This window comes from Phyllobates terribilis, unplaced genomic scaffold, assembly GCF_046119375.1.
Source record: "Phyllobates terribilis strain yellow unplaced genomic scaffold, ASM4611937v1 Scaffold_10__3_contigs__length_209671492, whole genome shotgun sequence".
NCBI classification, from domain to species: Eukaryota; Metazoa; Chordata; class Amphibia; order Anura; family Dendrobatidae; genus Phyllobates; species Phyllobates terribilis.
The window spans coordinates 189,413,413-189,433,536 of NW_027362770.1; the positions used below are offsets into that span (position 1 = coordinate 189,413,413).

Genomic DNA, 20,124 nt, shown 5'->3' on the forward strand with positions numbered 1-20,124 from the left:
CACTGTCGGGGTCTACCTGTTTAATGGCCTGCAGCGCTTCCTGCAGGTTTAGAACATAGTCCTGTACACTGTCCTCCACCGTTTGTTTGCACCCATAGAACTTCATTTTAATCTCTGCTGCGGTGCGGGTGTCAAATGTATCCTTCAACCGGGCCAGGATTTGCTTAACAGTTCTTTTGTCCCTGCCCGGCCAGGACTTCACCTCCCTCTGGGCTGTACCGATTAGCTGGCCTATAAGGATGCTGACTTTTTGCTCCTCAGACAGGGGGTACACTTTGAACAAACTATGCAGTCTCTCCTCAAATTCGCTCAGGGTGTGTGACTCCCCTGAGTACTGAGGGAACCACGCCGCCCCTGGGATATACGGCATGGATAAAGGCATTACAGTTGCTGCAGCCACGCCTGTAGCTGGATCCTCTTCTAGGTTGGGCACCCCCCACCCCCCAGTGAACCTCGGCCAAGTCCTGGGTTTCTGCTGGCTTACCAGTATGCTACTCTGCAGGCGAGAAGAATCGCTTACCCGGCGGTACCGGATCGGGGCCTCCTGCTTCCCCTCAGCTGACGTCAAATGACGTGATTATACAGTTCAGCAAAGTCTATGGCACACAGTACCTGGTTATACCGGGCTACGACAATCCTGTTCGTGGCGCCAAGTACGACGCGTCCCCTAGGACCTTGGGGTACTCGCCACCGGGTCGGTCGGTTCTTTGGGATTGTCACGGGGGCTTGACCTGGTTCGGGGCCCTAGGCAGTCATTAAAAAGCAAGGACAGTTTGTTTAGGGGAAAAGTTTTGTGATCCCACCAGTGGTATGCAGCTATAGGTAACCGCCGCTGCTGAAAGAGACCGCTGGGGCCGTTGGTGATGCAGCTGGGATGGATTTGCTCCCCACTGGTACAGCGGGGCCCCAGGGCTACCGGTACGGTTTATGTAGGGGGGCTGTGGATGTTGGGGTGCAGGACTGAGGGTGCAGATAATGACCAAACGACACAAGAATGGCAGTTTCCTCTACCTTTACTTGAGGTTTTATGGTGTAGACTGGGGCACTGGTAACAGAAGGTAATGGAGATCCGGGCGGCCTAGAAGCAATTTTGGGATCCACCTCACGAGGTGGAGTTGTAAGCCTTCCTTCTGCGCTGTCCTCTTTGGCCCTGCTACCTAAAGTAATGCTCGGCCCTCTTTCCTGAGCAATCGTTTAATCCTCGCCCGTATGGCAGGCAGCTCGAGCCTTTTTCATGTGTCGCTCCTTCGTGGGCTCTAGTATGCTGCTGAGCCACCAGGCGTTTGGTGAGGCCAGGAGACCTACAGTCTCCTGCCCTCCGGATTTAGCTGCCGGAACTTCAGTACCTGAACAACCACGGACACCGGTGTCCGGTTTCTGTCGCTTTTCTCTGGGGCGAGCTTGGTCACAGCTCCCCTCCCCAGGTTCTCCCTCGTCGCTGTCCTGTCTCCAACTAACTTTTCTCACTCCAACCGACTTTTCTAACTCCAGGCTCCAATTTAAAGGGGAAGCTACCCTGAAACCAAGTTAGAGCTCCCTCTTCTGGTCTGGAGCCAGGAAATGTCCTGGATGCTGGTGTTACCTGATAAGGGGACCCCTCCTTGCTTCTAGGCATGGCATCACCCCCTGTGAGGGAGGCAATGCCAATGTGGCAACCGGACTCCTGGGGTGCCACAATATTGACAGTGCAAATTATCTCTTCAGAAAGGAAAAGGACTAGAACTCTAGCGCCACCTATTGGAGGCAGCGACGCAATAAGGTATTTTCTGAGATCTTTGGTGTCACTAAGCCTATAGATAAACCAGACTTTTCAAGTTCAGCCGCTCCCTTTCTGGTAAAAGTGGATCACACCCACTAAGTGTCAGCTAGAAAATTCTACTTTCATTTCTTCCTTCTGCCTTCAGCGATGGCGTCTGCTGGTCTAAGAAATGATCTGGAATGTTCTATCTGTCTGAGCCTTTATACAGATCCTGTAACCCTGAGATGTGGACACAACTTCTGCCATGACTGTATTGGTCAGTTCCTGAATACACAGGACGAGTCTGGAGTTTATTCCTGTCCTGAATGTAGAGACGATTTTCTGGACCGGCCTGTACTGAAGAGGAACATAACTCTGTGTAAAGTATTGGAGAACTTCCTGTCTTCTCAGCCACGTCAAAAGGAGGAGATCACCGGGATCTGCTGCACTTACTGTGTGGACTCTCCTGTACCTGCTGTTAAATCCTGTCTGCTATGCGATGCTTCTCTGTGTGATAATCACCTGAGAGTTCACAGTAAAGGACCAGAACACGTCCTCACTGATCCCAGCACTTCCCTGGAGACCAAGAAATGTTCTGTCCATAAGAAGATCCTGGAATATTACTGCACCGAGGACGCTGCTTGTATCTGTGTGTCCTGCTGTCTGGTTGGAGAACATCGGGGACATAAGTTGTATCCTGTGCATAAAGCCTCTGAGAAGAAGAAGGAGAAACTAAGAAATGTTCTCCAGTATCTGATCACAAAAAGAGAAGAGACGGAGGAAAAGGTCCAGAATCTGGAGGAGCACTGGAGAAAAGCTGAAGAAAAAGCATCTGAAGAAGCTGAGAGAGTCACTGCCCTGTTTATAGACATCAGGAGACGGCTGGACGACCTGGAGAAGAAGGTCCTGAGTGAGATCTCCTGGCGAGAAGAGCGGGAGTCACTGTCATTCTCTGCTCTGATCCAGAAGCTGGAAACAAAGAAGGACCAGCTGTCCAGGAGGATGAGGCACATTGAGGAGCTGTGTAACATGACTGATCCACTGACTGTCTTACAGGAACCAAACGTAGAGGACTTGTGTGATCCTGAGGAGGAGAGAGGTGATGAGGACACAGGGGGACATGATGGAGGTGATGAGGACACAGGAGGACATGATGGAGGTGATAAGGGCACAGGAGGACATGATGGAGGTGATGAGGGCACAGGAGGACATGATGGAGGTGATCGGGGTGCAGAGCTGATCTCACACATATCACACACATTATCTGCTATCATAAGAGATGTTAATATGATAGCAGACGTCCTGGAACGTCCTGCAGACATATTACTGGATGTACACACAGCTGATAGTAGTATTCTTATATCAGACGACCTGAAAACTGCAACTTGGACCCTGATAACACAAAATTGTCCAGAGACAGCAGAGAGATTCCAGTCTTATTCTCAGGTGATGAGCACTAAGGCATTTTTCTCAGGTCAACATTACTGGGATGTGGAGATCAGTAGATCACGGTGTTGGAGGGTGGGGATGTGTTACCCCAGTATAGACAGGTGTGGGCCTCAGTCATTCCTTGGAGATAATAACAAGTCCTGGTGTTTGTGTGGAGGGGTGGGGTATAATAATCAATGTTCAGTCAGATATTATGGTAAGACATTTCCTTTACCTCACCAGATCTCCAGTGATAGGTTCAGGATATATCTGGATTATGAGGCCGGGAAGTTGTCCTATTATGAGTTGTGTGACCCCATCAGACACTTACACAACTTCACTGCCGCCTTCACCGAACCCCTTCATGCTGCATTTTATATATTTGGAGGATGTTTAAAGATATCAGGGGGCGACGCATCTGTGTGGAACCATCAACATAGAAAAAAAATCCACCCAGAGATTCAGAAATGAAGCAGTCTGATTGGAGGAACCTTCAGCCATTTGGGCGCTGTTGGGGGAGAGGCAATAGCTGTTTTCTCCAGGTTGTCTAGTAAGAGTTATAGACACCTTTGACGTGTAAGAAATGTTACATATGTTAATGGTTTCCTTAATTTTCATTAGGTTTCGGGCTGCAATATTCATTTACAATGGATCAAAAAAAAAAAAGTAACGACAACACAAAATATAAGACTATGTGTTCAAAATTGCTTTATATTTTAGAGAATCCCAAGAAATATCACAAAATGATCAATATTAGTCACATCTAAGTGACTCCACATCCACCTCCATGATGGTGGATGTGGAGTCCTCATGCGTATCGCAGTCATGACAGCTTCATCAGGAGACCCAGATGCTGCCAAATTCGGAGTCATAACTTTATCTTGATTTTATTTTTTATCCGAGGGCTGTTGGATTTTTACTAGTATTTTCTCTAGTGTGATTTTAAAATACATTCCACTTTTTCATTACTTTTTTAAATCCATTTCTTGGGAGGCGAGAGAATGTAAAGATCAACAATTTACAATGTTCTTTTACAGCGTTCCTCATTTAAATAATGTGATTAAAATAATCATTTAGACCTTTACAGATGCATCAGTTCCAATTATGTGTAGGTTTTTTATACCTTAAAAAAAAACTTTTTTTTCCGTATTTGAAGACCCCTTATCAGGCTATCTTGTGTGCGCTTTCCTCCCAATATATTGATTGTGTAATCTGTTCCTACCTATGATTTGGATGTTTCACTCCACACTCTGATCCCCCTCTTAGCTGCTATCAGTTAAACTCCCATGTACAATACATAGCTGTCAGACAAATTATTTTTTGGATGGCATTTATCTCTCCTGAGACCCCCTTACACTGGGATGTTTGGCTGGACCAAGTTCTCCTATGTCCCCTATGAGAGAGCTGCTGCCAGACTCCTATAGCTATGGCTTATGTGCCATATAACAGTCATAAAATAAAAATCAGCACAATAAATAAATACCAGTCATTTGAAAAAACTAAACTTAGAAAAAAAAATTAATAGATGCCCTGCAGTAAGTAAATAAATTGTAGTAATACATGTAAAAACATAGGGTACTTAGTGGACACTATTTTGATCAAAGGAGCTTAAAAGTAATCCCACCACGACAAGGTGACCCAACCAGGATGGTCCCTAGTCTAGTATCTCATTTATGTGCCAGCAGGCCTCAAAATAGACTGATGCCGAGCAGGACCCAGATCTGACTGTGGGAAGCTAAATAGACAAGATGCACTGCCCAACAGTGGACACTATTTTGATCAAAGGAGCATAAAAGTCATCCCACCACGACAAGGTGACCCAACCAGAATGGTCCCTAGTCTAGTATCTCATCTATGTGCCAGCAGGCCTCATATAGACGGGAGCCAATAAGGACCTGGTCCTGACTGTGGGAAACTAAATAGACACGATGCACAGCCCAACACTAATTTATAATGTAGAGGATGTGGTAAGAATATTATAATATTTATATAAAAAAAGAACAAAAAAATCAAAGTGCATTGTGACTGCTTATTTTACTATGTTCACAAGCAGAGGTTATAATTATACATATATGAAAAATAATTGATTACTAAAATTAATGAGAACAACTTTAAAATATGGGTTCAAGATGATAAACGTTAGGATAGAAACAAAATGATCTAAAAAATGGTAATTAAATGGGAGAGCAAACATATGAAATAAACTGTAATCAGTAGTTGTGGTGTTTTTTGCTCTTTAATTTTGCAAGAGCCAAAGTACAAAATCCTGAGAGTCCAGAAGGTTTTTATGATTGTTTAGATTATACTTTATCTAGATTCTGGATGTGGCTGTATTAATAAGATCTTTCCAGAAGGTGTCACTGTTGTTCCCATGCCCATCAGCTCAGATGATCACCTCCGAGAAAATGTTTAGCCAATATTCTGTATATGTTCTACGGAAAAATATGAACATCATTGGTGTTACATTGATGGTGAAAGCAAAAGAACATTGTGGTGATACAATATATGAAAAAAAAGTTTTATGGATGTTTGATCTGTGTCAGTGTGATGCTGGAGCAGTTCCCATACGATCTGTAGACTGCACCAGAACTTAATAAAATAAATGACGGAACTTGATCGTAATCTTAGATTTTTTTCTTATATTTAATTCTTCTTTTTGTTCAATTTCTAATGATTTTATAGCTTTACTATATAGGCAGGATTTTGCCAATTTAAGTGTTAAAATATGTTTCCACCTTCATTTCATTATTCTGTAAAATCTTCCATGAGATGTTTAATATGTTCTGGTAAAACTAACTTTTGAAACTTTAGATTTTTTAATTCTTTTGCTGGTAACTTAATTCGTTCTGAGTGTCGGCCTTCTACGGACAGATAAGATCAATTATTTGGGATTCTTTTTTATCCAGAGCTGAAAAGAGGTATTTTGCTGCCCTAAGAAGACAGATAAAGCAGGTAGGCCCTCATCTTACATCCCCCAACCCACACAAATGTGTCATAGAGATGTAGGAAGGTAACATTGGCAGCATTGTCTACTATTACCCCCACTGCCCGAATTTGATCTCCAATGTGCTGACGTAGGTTTCCACCTTTTTCACCAAAAAATACCGGCCATAGAAAAATTTGTGGCGTGAATTAAAACTTAGATCTGGGTAATATTCTGACTCAGTAACTAGGCTGCGAGTGTGGGGCTTCTGTGACACCGTTTCTATGTTTGTATTGACCAGTACTCACAAGAAGAGATTTCATCAGATAGCTTAACTCGACTGCAGAGGCACATATAAAGATTCCAGAAGTTTTATTCTCATGATGAATTCTTGTATTATGCACAACTGCAGTGGGTAATAAGACGATTTTAACCATAAATGCATTGAGATGAACTAGCAATACGTATGACATACACTATCTGAGGAAGAAGGGAGGGGTTACAGACATTAGAGCTGAGCTACAGGGAGAGAGACAAGACAAACTTCTAAAAGACAAACCTGATTACAAAGCGGTATAAAACTACAATACTTTGATAACAATACTGTGTAATTCCCAGCTGTTTGTTACATCTTTTTACATCACTTTTCATGATACCAGTCATAAATATATATATTTTTATATATAATATATAAATAAACTTATCAGTATTATATTGATCATCTATACAGTATTACATGTTTTTGGGCACATTTCATTGGTATATAACCCTCAAAACAAGTTGTCAACATTTTTGGGGTGTTATATTGCTCATCCATAGAGTATTACGTGTTCTGTGGTACATTTCTTTGATATACAACACTCCAAAAAGCATTCAAAAATTTTTCTGGATTGTATTAGTAAGCCAAATAGTGTAACATGCTCAGTGGGCAACAAGGCAACAAAGATGGCAGAATCCCGTGAGACTCCCGAGGGAGCGACCGGAGGAATATCGGAGCCACACCAAGTTGGCGCAACAGCTGAGGTGACAGTAGCTTGTGGTCTAGAACCAGACGCCTTTTCCCGAACCACCAAAGCCTGAATCCAGGCCGCAGCCTTCACTGCTGCGGTTTTTGCATACTGCACACAGGAAATACAGGAACCAGCAACTAGTGATCTGATTGCGGGGCCTAGGCTGGTGGAAGAGAGAAGGAAGCGAGCTATTACCAGGGCTGGAGAAATGCACAGGCCACTAGCTGCAAGGTATCAACAGTTGGCATCCCGAGGGAAGGTCGTTGCATACGACCAGCAGCCGTATGCCCATGCTCCAAGATATATGTCGGGCTTACATCTAGGGAGCTGCGTATTAGAACAAGGGAGCATGTGAGGGACGTCATTGCGGCAGGGGAGATGGACGATCTTTCAGCTTTAAAAACTATACCCAAACACTTTAAGCTCCATCATAACTCTGATCCACAAGGTTTTTAGGAGAGGGGTATTGATACAGTTCACCGTGGCATTAGAGGTGGTGATGACTGGAAGACCTTGTCACAATTAGAGTCATGGTGGATCTTTGACCTGGGAACTACACTGTGTTCCAAATTATTATGCAAATAATATTTTCTCAGATTTTCCCAAATTACCTATATGAATTGCAGTCATTGTAATTTTTCAGTCAAATAACTATTAGAGTACAATTGAAAGGTTTTTGTATAAGCTGCCTATGATAACAGTATATTTTTTTAAAAATAAAAAACTCAAACTGCACTCAAAATGCATGTTCCAAATTATTATGCACAGCAGAGTTTTCAACCTTTTCATTTTAATAAAGAACAAAAAAATGGTCATTTTTGAAATTATAAGCATTAGCAGGTTATTACAAACTGAAATCAAACAGTTTTCAACTCAAAACTTTATTCTAGGTGATGTTACATTTGCACATAGGACCCCTTGTTGGAAAGGAGCTTCTGAACTCTCTCGTCCATTGAATTTGTCAGGTTTTGGATGGTTTCTGCTTCAATTGTTTTGCATGAGGACAGAATACCCTCCCAGAGCTGTTGCTTAGATGTGAACTGCCTCCCGCCATCATAGACACTCCTTTTGATGATGCTCCAGAGGTTCTCAATGGGGTTGAGGTCAGGGGAGTATGGCTGCCACACCATAAGTTTGTCCCCTTTTATGCCCATAGCAGCCAGAGATGCAGATGTGTTATGTGCAGCATGAGACGGGGCATTATCATGCATGAAATGATCTTGCTGCGGAATGCACGGTTCTTCTTCTTGAACCATGGAAGGAAGTGCTGTTTGAGAAACTCAACATACATTATGCAGTTCATCTTTACCTCTTCAGGGATCCTAAAAGGGCTGACAATCTCTCTCCCCATGATTCCAGCCCAAAACATTACTCCACCTCCTCCTTGTTAGCGCCGTAGCCGTGTTTGCATGGGGTGTCCATCAACCAGCCATCCTCCACTCCATCCATCTGGACCATCGAGATCATTTCATGCATGATAATGCCCCTTCTCATGCTGCACATAACACATCTGCATCTCTGGCTGATATGGGCATAAAAGGGGACAAACTTATGGTGTGGCAGCCATACTCCCCTGACCTCAACCCCATTCAGAACCTCTGGAGCATCATCAAAAGGAGTGTCTATGATGGCGGGAGGCAGTTCACATCTAAGCAACAGCTCTGGGAGGGTATTCTGTCCTCATGCAAAACAATTGAAGCAGAAACCATCCAAAACCTGACAAATTCAATGGACGAGAGAGTTCAGAAGCTCCTTTCCAACAAGGGGTCCTATGTGCAAATGTAACATCACCTAGAATAAAGTTTTGAGTTGAAAACTGTTTGATTTCAGTTTGTAATAACCTGCTAATGCTTATAATTTCAGAAATAACCATTTTTTTGTTCTTTATTAAAATGAAAAGGTTGAAAACTCTGCTGTGCATAATAATTTGGAACATGCATTTTGAGTGCAGTTTGAGTTTTTTATTTTTAAAAAAATATCCTGTTATCATAGGCAGCTTATACAAAAACCTTTCAATTGTACTCTAATAGTTATTTGACTGAAAAATTACAATGACTGCAATTCATATAGGTAATTTGGGAAAATCTGAGAAAATATTATTTGCATAATAATTTGGAACACAGTGTATGTCCCCAAATGGACTTAATGAAAAAATTAGCTTTGCTTCATCTTATAGGTGTTTCTTGCATTTTTAATCTTTTGTTTTATTTTGCTTTTATGTGTGTTTTTAATTTATGTCTATTTAACTTATAGCAAAGGACTCCGGCATAATTACATTTGATATCACCTTTTGGGGGCATCCATCGGGCTTTAGGAGCAGATGTGTTGGAAATGACATACGGATACGGACATTGTTTTGGGGATGCTTGAGAACCATCTACTAATGAACACAATCGATTAGATAAAGAATACCAACTAGACGAAGAACATCATCTGGATATCATATGTATTTTTCAATATGTCAATTGAAATTGACATGGAATTGATTGTATTATGTCAGTCGTAGTATGGGGCTGTACTGATGGTGAATTAATGCCTTTATTGTACTTTTAGGGGATAAGATTGGTGATTCCCAGTATGACTATGTTCTTTCCTTATTATTCTTGATGATGTGACCTTCTCTGAGACTGTGTGAACTTTCTGTGCGCCGATATCTTCTGATTTTCATCATTTGTGTGGCTTGTCTTTTAAATGGGTTAGTGTACATCAGCTTTAAGACATGTCGCATTTTTGATTAAATATAAATTCAGTATTACCTTTGGTTCTGTCCTGTTCCCGAACCTGTGGGAATAATTCGGGCTATATGTTTGTAATATATATACATATAGATAATGGTATTGAAACTCTCCTTTCTGTATGTTGTATAGTATGGCCGCCCCCTTTATACTTCATGAAAATGGTGGCTTTCCCCTGGAATACCTACACAGGATTCCCCAGGTGACAGGCATGGTCATATTATGTCTAGTGTTGAGCGAGCATGGTCGACACTGCTCGTTACTTGCCCGAGCATCTCACTACTCGGGATGTTCGGCGAGCACCGAGCATTTCCGGGTTACTCGGGCGGGAGCTCGGGTCTCCGCCCTGCACGTTTGGCGCTCTTTACAGAGCCAATGAACATGCAGGGATTGCCAGCCAGTCACTGGAATGCCGTAGCCATGTTGTTTGTGGGCATTACAGTGATTGGCTGGCCGCACAGCGTCACCTCGAGTATTTAAAACCGGGCGCCGCCATCTTGGACACAGTCGCTCCGGATCAGACAGTGTAAGGAGAGTGCTGCTGAGTTAAGGAGAGATATATAGTGCGAAATAGGTAGTGTAGGGTCTCTAAAGCCTGCAAAATCAAACAAACAGTCCTTCTCAGGACTAATATTCATCCCAGATATCAGGCAGGCAGGCTGTATAGGAGACGCACAGGTTATACGAACCAACACTGCATTACAGTCCTGTGTGCTCCTGTTGGTCAAATTGCTGGACTTAGCTCCAGGTCTCAGGGGCCAGGAAAAATCCTTTTTTTTCATCTAAATCCTGTATTTTTTTTTCCCTCAGTCAGACTGTACAAATACGCATCTTATTAACCTTCCCAAAAAAAAGAGTGTCTCCCTGACTGGTCAGACACCAATATATCTGTTTAAAAGAGTCTGGTGTGGGCCAGAGAAATAGAACTGTGGTTTTTCAGTTCCACAGGTCAAATCTCTGTATTATCCTGCTTTTGGCATTTTTTGCCGTAAAAAGAACTGTAATAGTGTCTCCCTGACTGGTCAGACACCAATTTATCTGTTTAAAAGAGTCTGGTGTGGGCCAGAGAAATAGAACTGTGGTTTTGCAGTTCCACGGGTCAAATCTCTGTATTATCCTGCTTTTGGCATTTTTTGCCGTAAAAAAAACTGTAATAGTGTCTCCCTGACTGGTCAGACACCAATATATCTGTTTAAAAGAGTCTGGTGTAGGCCAGAGAAAAAGAACTGTGGTTTTGCAGTTCCACGGGTCAAATCTCTGTATTATCCTGCTTTTGCCATTTTTTGCCGTAAAAAAAAACTGTAATAGTGTCTCCCTGACTGGTCAGACACCAATATATCTGTTTAAAAGAGTCTGGTGTAGGCCAGAGAAATAGAACTGTGGTTTTCCTCTTCCACGGTTTTAATCTCCTTTTCATTACCCTTTTTCCATTGATAGTGCGAGTGTAAGCTATTTTACTTCATTTACAATGAGCAAGGCGCGTGGCAAGGGATATGGAACTGGACGTTCTGGTGATGGTGCGTGTAGAGGACGGGGCCGTGGCCAAGGTGAAAATGTGCCACAACCAACAGCCACATCTTCTCGCTTCCACTTCTTGACCGAATTACTAGGGAAGCACACTACAACACCAGTATTGTGAACTGATCAGTGTGAACAGGTTATTAATTGGATAGCAGATAATACTTCCAGTTACCTGGGCACCACCACCTCCGGTCTGTCTTCCACACGGTCAAGTTTTAGTAGCCGTGAGTCTCGACCGCATACTCCTCCTCACCCTGATGCTCCTTCCTCCCACCATGCCGAGTGTCGTCAGACAGCAACTGATCCCATACTTGGACACTCTGAAGAGCTGTTCACTGGTCCATTTCCATATTTGTGCCCCTCGCCTGCTCCGCTTGAAGTGGTGGAAGAGGGGATCCCATGTAGTGATGCCCAAATATTTGAACAGCCACGGCCACAGGAAGTCGACGCTGGCAATTTGTCACAAGAGGTGGACGATGACGAGACACAATTGCCACGAAGTGAGGAGGAGGATCGTGGTGCGCAACTGGAAGAGGAGGAGGTGGTGGATGATCTAGTAACTGACCCAACGTGGCAGGAGGACATGCAGAGCGAGGCCAGCAGCACACAGGGGGAGGGAGGCAGAGTACCCCAACAGGCAGGAAGAAGCAGTGTGGTGGCCACACACAGAAGGCGGTCAACAGTTTCCCGTAGCACCAACACGAGGGATGTTGCCAATACAACCAGTAGGTCTTCCAGAGTCTGGAATTTTTCTTAAAGACTCTGCTGATAACCCCAAAAAGGCCATTTGTACCACCTGCCATGCCAGCATCAGCAGGGGTGACAAAACTACCAGCCTGACCACCACCAGCATGATTAGGCACATGGCAGCAAAGCACCCGACTTTGTGGGGCGAACCCCAGGGTCCACGACCAGTGTCAGCGGGTGTCACCACTGCTTCTTCCGCTGTTGTGTGTGTAATAGAACCCCCTGTTGTGCGTGCAAGGCAATCCCCTGTCCATACTGCATGCAAAGATGCCCCCTCCTCTCAGTCTTCACTTGTTATGGCAGTTTCTCAAGAAACAGCATCCACGTCCACGTCCCACCACAGCATTCAATTGTCCATATCCCAGAGCTTTGAGCGAAAGCGCAAATTCGCAGCCAACGCCCCACAGGCCACAGTCCTAAATTCGCACATTTCACGACTGCTTGCGTTGGAAATGCTGCCTTTTAGGCTGGTGGAGATGGAATCCTTCCGCAACCTGATGGTGGTGGCCGTCCCTCGGTGCTCGGTCCCCAGCCGACACTATTTTGCCCGGTGTGCCATCCCCGCACTACACAAGCACGTGTCCCTAAACATCTGCCGTTCCCTCAACAACGCCGTTACTGGGAGAGTCCACCTGACAATGGACACGTGGACAAGTGCTTGTGGCCAGGGATGGTACATCTCCCTAACGGCACACTGGGTAAACATAGTGGAAGCCGGGACCCAGTCGGACCTTGGGACGGAACACATCCTCCCCACACCGAGGATTGCGGGCCCTATGTCAGTCAGAGTTGCCCCCACAGTGTAAAGCTCCTGCGCATCATCCTCCTTCTCCTCCTTATGTTCAGCTTCCATCTCAGATATCACCACATCAGTTACAAGCTGGAAGCACTGCAGTACTGCCACAGCCAAGCGACAACAGGCTGTGCTGAAACTCATAAGCTTAGGTGATAAGCCTCACACTGCTTGTGAGTTGTGGACAGCTGTGAAAGAGCAGGCAGATCTGTGGCTGAGACCGCTGAACCTACATCCAGGCATGGTCGTGTGTGACAATGGCCGTAACCTGGTGGCGGCTCTGAGGCGAGGCGAGATCACACACGTACCATGCCTGGCTCATGTGCTTAACCTCGTGGTTCAGCGGTTTCTTAAATCGTACCCCGAGTTGCCAGATCTGCTCGTCAAAGTACGCCGCCTGTCAGCTCATTTTCGGAAGTCGGCTACAGCTTCTGCCGCCCTTGCTGTGTTGCAGCAGCGTTTGCAGCTTCCGGCACACCGACTGCTGTGTGATGTCCCCACACATTGGAACTCTACCCTCCACATGTTGCAAAGGATTTGTGAGCAGAAGAAAGCAGTTGTGGAGTACCAGCTGCAACAAGGCCGTCGATATTCAGGTCAGACTCCACACATAAGACCTCAGGAGTGGACCTGGATGTCTGACCTATGTACCATCCTGACAAACTTTCAGGAGTCCACCAAGATGGTGAGTGGCAATGACGCCATCATTAGCGTCAGCATCCCACTTGTCTGTCTTTTGCAACGCTTTCTGCAGAGAATTAAAGAGGAGGCATTGCAGCCAGAGTATGATGAGATGGAACAAGAAACCGTAATGGGCGATTACATACAGCCCAGCCTCATCTCATCCCAATGTGCATTGGGGGACAATGAGGGAGAGGAGGGGGAGGAGGAAGAACAGGAGCTGGTATCATGCGCTGTAGACGTTAGTACCTGTACAACTGTCATACAGTTGGTTCAGCGTGGGTGGCCTGAGGACAGAGGGGAGGAGGAGGAGGAGGAGAGCATGGTCAGTCGTCATCTTTGTGAGGACACGGAAGTCTTGCCCATTACCAGTCTGGCACGCATAGCTGACTTTATGTTACGCTGCCTTAACCGTGACCCTTGCGTTGTCAAAATGTTGGGTGACAGTCGTTACTGGTTGGTGACACTTTTAGACCCCCGCTACAAGGAGAACTTTCACTCTCTTTTTCCTGAGGTGGAGAGGTCTACAAAAATGTCGCAGTACCAGAAGGCCCTTGCTGCAGAACTGTTAAAAAAAATTCCCATCTGAACGCGCCAGCAGAGGTCACAGTTCGTTGACCAACCAAGGCGTACAGGCGAGAGAGACGCAACTCCAATCCAGCAGAGGCAGGGGAACACTGTCAACATTCTGGGGCAGTTTTCTGAAACCCGCCCAGCTTACAGGCCCTGAGGCGCGGGGTACTCTCACAAGGAGTGGAAAGTTTCAAAAGATGGTGAGGGAGTACCTTGCCGACCGTACCAGCGTCCTCCGTGATTCCTCTGTGCCTATTAATTATTGGGTATCCAAGCTGGACACTTGGAATGAACTCGCTCTGTATGCCTTGGAGGTCCTGGCCTGCCCTGCCGCTAGCGTGTTATCGGAGCGTGTTTTTAGTGCCGCTGGGGGAATTATAACTGATAAGCGCACTCACCTGTCAACTGACAATGCTGACAAGCTGACCCTTATCAAAATGAACAAGGGCTGGATTGGGCCAGACTTCTCATCACCACCAAATGACAGCAGAGTAACATAAAGTCAAATCCACTGTGTTATTTCGGGAGGTGTATTCCCATGCACCGCTTCACACCCACACATGGGTATATGCTTCCTCATTTCGGCTGTTTTTTGCTCTTCTCCTTATCCTCAGTCTCCACCATCACTATACCACCAGGGTGACCGTGGTCCGTGTTGCCAGCATTGCAAGTTCCTCCGTCCTAATTTTTGGCAGCTTTTGCTTGGAAGGCATAGGCAAAGACTATGGGAGAACCACTCCCCAATAATAGGACTAATGTTTTTAATATGCTGTACTGCATGGCTCTTGTAAGGGGCATTAAAACCGTCTTGTTAAGCTACTGCGACCTCCACCACTTTTCCAAGGGGCATTGATATTGTCTTTTTATTCCACTGCGACCTCCACCATTCTTCCAAGGGGCATTAAAACTGTCTTGTTAAGCTACTGCGACCTCCACGACTTTTCCAAAGGGCATTAAAACCGTCTTGTTAAGCTACTGCGACCTCCACCACTTTTCCAAGGGGCATTAAAACAGTCTTGTTAAGTTACTGCGACCTCCACGTCTCTTCCAAGGGGCATTAAAACCGTCTTGTTAAGCTACTGCGACCTCCACCACTTTTCCAAGGGGCATTAAAACCGTCTTGTTAAGCTACTGCGACCTCCACTTCTCTTTCAAGGGGCATTAAAACCATCTTGTTAAGCTACTGCAACCTCCACGTCTCTTCCAAGGGGCATTAAAACCATCTTGTTAAGCTAATGCGACCTCCACCACTTTTCCAAGGGGCATTGATATTGTCTTTTTATTCCACTGCGACCTCCACCATTTTTCCAAGGGCATTGCATTTCCTCCTAATTTTAGTCAGCTTTTGCTTTTCAATGCATAGGCGAACACTAAGGGAGACCCACTCCCCAATAATGGGTAGAAGGTTTTTAGTATGCTGTAATCCACGTCTGTTTCAAGGGGCATTGCAGTTCCTCATAATTTTTGGAAAGCCTTCCATTCACTGCTTAGGCCAACAGAGCACAGGAGACCGACCCAGTTGCTATAAATGGAAAAAACTGTTTAATTAAGGCCCTCTGACCTCTATGTCACTTCCAAGGGGCATTGGAGTGCCTCAAAATTTTTGGTAGGCATTGCACTCACTGCATGCCCTATAACTGTGTAGCCGAACCGCTCCTTTTGGTACAGAAACATATCCTACAAGACGTGTGGTTCACTGGCCTGATATTGATGTGAATGGTCCCTGTTTCTCCTTTGCCACCACCTCATCCATCATTCATCACCTGAAGCTTTGTTTTAATGGGAGTCATAGAACTGGGATAGTAGCAGGAAAACATCTAGCAATCCTCGGAGGAGGTAGGATATGCACCAAAATGCTGACCACCTCAGGCCTAGCCGCTACTGCATACATGCGCTTGCATTCCAAGAAAACAAAGCAGACGCTAACTTCTATCATCATCATCATGCTCCTCACCTTGGCACTCTCAACTCCCCTGATGGAGAAGCCAGGGCCCACCGGAGGAGTCTGGTTCTCTGGTGGGCTCGTCCAATGCTGCCCTAAAGCAGGCCAGGCTAAGAAAAGTGTGGGGGAAGTTCCCAGGAGAAATAGGGGCGGCTGGGGACCGTTTATGGATACCCGGCCGCCCCCAGGTGGCTGGGGACCGTGTGTGGACACCCGGCCACCGGGCGGCTGGGGACTGAGTACGGATACCTCGCTACCGAGGAAGTGGCCAGCTTCGGCCTCCTCCAAACTAAAAGGCCCCATTTCAAGTGCAAGCTAGCAGTACGGTATTGCAGCCTGGGGGTGGGTGGGTGGCAGGCTGCATACTTGCGCTTGCATTGCAAGGAATGGGGGAGGTACAATTGAACACTGCCCTTGGACAAGGACTTGCACGGGGATAGTTGCAAGTCAGCATCTTCTGATGCGGCAAGGATCACTTCTGATGGGCACACTTTTAGGCAGTGACCTGGGTGTCAGAGATGCTTACAGGGGTCTTCCCCATGCTGTTCCCATGTCTTTTCAGCACTGTATTCATGTGTCACACAGCACATGGCCAGATAAGGTTGTAAAATGTTAAAATAACATTTCGAGGTGAATGCATTTGTCACGGTTGAAAGCAATACAAAAGTGCAAAAACGCATAAAAAATTCTACTTGTGAACATAGCCCAAGGTGTGGAGGAATATTTTTGTTTTTGGTTATTTATTTTACCTTATACACAAGTCTTTACCCTGGAAAAGAAGTTCCTTAACATATTTCACAGGAAAACCATTTCAGTTTAGTTTTTGAACGTTTTATTGTGAGCCTGTAAAAGTGGCTTAATACCTCTGACCACGTTGTTGACAGCAGTGACCTGGGGGTCAGAAATGCTTCCTGGGGTGATCCCCATGCTGTCCCCATGTCTTTTGAGCACTGTCACTATCGTTTTGGGCACTTTTTAGGCTTTCTACAGACTGCCGGGGGTGCCGCCGCAAAAATGCTCGGGTCTCCCATAGACTAACATTGGGCTCATTGCTCGGGTTGAGCACCCGAGTATCACGGTGAGCTCGGCCTGAGCTTCGAGCATCCGAGCATTTTAGTGCTCGCTCAACACTAATTATGTCCAGTTTTGCTTCAACAATATGGCGCCGATTCTGCGCATGTGTACCTCACCTTGGTCACTGCATTGGCAAAGGCTTATTTTTACTACCGTCATGTGTCAATGACGTCACAAGGAGATTTTCCTCGCAGACACGCGGCTTTGGTAAACACCAGAACTAATTGCATCTATGATCCGGAAATGAGTTCCGCATGCCCTGACGTAACTGGCTCCTGGTGAAGTGATACTGGTATAAATGCAGGGTATGTACGGTATTATAACACACTCCCCTTGAGAAAGCACTTTTGGTGTGTGCGAAACACGCGTCGGGGCGGCTAGTGGTGGTTTTCCAGCAATATGGGTAAGTCAGACTGAGATATGGTTTGTGCTAAAATTTATTGTCTAAATTGATATGGGCTTACATGATATATTATTACTAGCAAGTTGTGCTGGCAGCCATTACCTTGTATGAATATGACTTTAAAATTTGATGCAATGAATGAATGCATACTGACTGTTTTACTACCATTGCCTTTAATTATTTGGGTAATCCTCTTTGCACAACTCTGTTTGTTTTTGTGCATTTGTTTATGTGTGGCACTTCATGGTTTTAATTGAATATGAATAAAAATGTATTATTTTTAATTAATATGGCCTTTCTGTCAGTGGTTTTTCCTGGGTATGATGTACCCGGATGTACAGTAGGTATATATCAAAGAGAAGAAGAAGCAGACACTTGAAGAAGATTACTGTATTGTGACACCCCAGGGGTCTGGTTGCCACAGTAACGTAATGTTATGTCTGAGAGCAGGTGGGAGGTCCTTTGGTCAGGGATCCTGTGCATGCCACACCTCCTGCCCAGTCTTGGGAGGGGAAGAACTTCCCCTGTATAAACCCGGGGCTGAGGCAGGGAGAGTCAGACAAGGAGAGTAGAAGAAGAGAAGAAGTAGAGACAGCATAGGAAGAAACAGCAGTTACAAGGAGTCAGGGGCTGGCAGCTGCAGAGTTCGCCCTGACTAAGAAGACTTTTTACCGGACCCGGAGTCCGAGGCTGTGGGGACTAATTCCTGCCCAGCAGCAGAATCCGTCAGGCAGGGGATTTCAGGTCCTCTGGCCCAGAAGCCCGAAGGCACGGTCACACGCGTGGGACCAGCACCGCCATCGTGGAGCGGAAGCCATTAGAAGGCCCCGAGTCACCGGCCATACGGGTGAGCACCACACGGTACACTCAGGGACGTGGGCTACTTACATCAGCTCCTAGCAAGGTAGCCAGAAGAGTACAGTCAGTTTGGGAGGCCTACGACTACGCCTGGCCAGGGGAGATCCCATCTGCTCAAGGACTGACCAGGCCCCATCCGCTAGCAAGTACTCCGGGAGGGTCTTTTGTTGTTACCAGTAAAGACCCTGAACTACACCGTACCGTCTCTGAGTGGTTCCTGCTACCCCCATCATCCACGTCGGCTGCCCTGAGGCCATACCCCTCCCGTTGGGGGTTATACTATCACGCTGCACAATCCCACCATCGGCCTCAGCGGTCTGCCCTGCAGCAGCAGCCCCCCTGGCTGCACTCAACGGGTGGCGTAGTCATCAACCATTTACTACTAATGGACTGCCGTCTAGTTTGACTCCCTGGGCACGGACCGGGTCACCGCCACGAGACTACAACCCTCCACAGATCCGGCTCCGGGTAAGCTCCCGCATGCGCAGCGCAGCGCGACACAGGCCCAGGGGCGCGTCAACTTTGGCGTAGTCGGCAGGATTTCGTGCCCGCAACCACCGGGTACTGCGTGCCTGAAAAGCAAAGACTGTTCAAACTTACCAGTGGTGAAGATTCCCGCTATCCGTGGAGGTTTCCCGCCATCCGGCGCCATCTTCTACCTTCTTCCCGCCATCCGCGAAGTTTTCCCGCCATCCGGCGCCATCTTCGACCTTCTTCCCGCCATCCGTGGAGTTTTCCCGCCATTGGACGCCATCTTGAGGACGCCGCGCGGGAAGAAGAGGGGCGTGGACTCTGAAAGCGCGCGAGAACTGAAGCCCCGCCTCACGTCCGGACGTTGCGTAAGGTCCTGGAAGGAGCCCAGCAGACGCCGACGTCACAGGAGCGCGACGGAAGGTCCTCAACCCTGACGATCCACTGCGGAGCCGCGGCCTACGGAAGAGGATCATCGCAAGGTAGGCCACGGTCCACTAGGGGGGAGGAAGATGTCGGATACGGAGGAGAGCTTCACTGCCTCAACCCCCGCCAGCGCTACCGCTGCTGCAGTTATGCCCTTCACCATGCCCTATATCCCGGGAGCAGCTTGGCTACCCCAGTACTCAGGGGAGTCACATACCCTGCATGACTTTAGAGAAAAGCTGGATAGCCTCTTCCAGGTGTACCCCCTCACAGAAGAGCAAAAAGTGAGCATCCTGGTGGCCCAACTAACCGGGGCAGCCAAAAGAGAAGTAAAATCTTGGCCACCTGGGAGGAGGACTGTCGCAGAGATACTAACCCGGCTGAGGGACACCTTCGATACCCGCACCTCAGCCGAGATCAAGCTTAGATTCTACGGGTGCAAGCAGCGAGCGCATGAGAGTATAAGGGACTATGCACTAAACCTACAAGAGGCCCTGAGGTCCATAAAGCAGACCGACCCTGATGGGGTGGGAAAAGAGGACAGGCTGTTGACTGAACAATTTATAGAGGGTTTATATTGCAATGCCCACCGAACCCAGTTGCGGGCAATGGCCTTACAGGATCCCCATCTGGACTTTGCACAGTTCAAGGATAGAGCTATCCGGGTGCTCCGAGAACCAGCACCGGGTGGCGTTGTGACCCACAGGCGCCCAGCTATCACTTACCACCAGGAGGCGGCGCCCTTGTCGACAGGGCCTGTGGGAGCTCATGCGCAGGCTTTGGACAATGACCCGGCTCCAG

The 20,124-nt window shown here is 46.6% G+C and overlaps 2 protein-coding genes across 2 annotated transcripts in view; one reads left to right on the forward strand and one right to left on the reverse strand.

Annotated features, from left to right (window-relative positions):
• The window catches only part of LOC141164804 (uncharacterized), a 366,676-nt gene that overhangs the window by 32,276 nt on the left and 314,276 nt on the right, over nt 1-20,124 (reverse strand). The gene's annotated exons all lie outside the window — the stretch shown is intronic.
• LOC141164802 (E3 ubiquitin/ISG15 ligase TRIM25-like) lies at nt 1,757-6,735 on the forward strand. Its single transcript, XM_073650370.1, has one exon. The coding sequence runs from the start codon at nt 1,907-1,909 to the stop codon at nt 3,635-3,637; it is 1,731 nt and encodes a 576-aa protein (XP_073506471.1). The 5' UTR covers nt 1,757-1,906; the 3' UTR covers nt 3,638-6,735.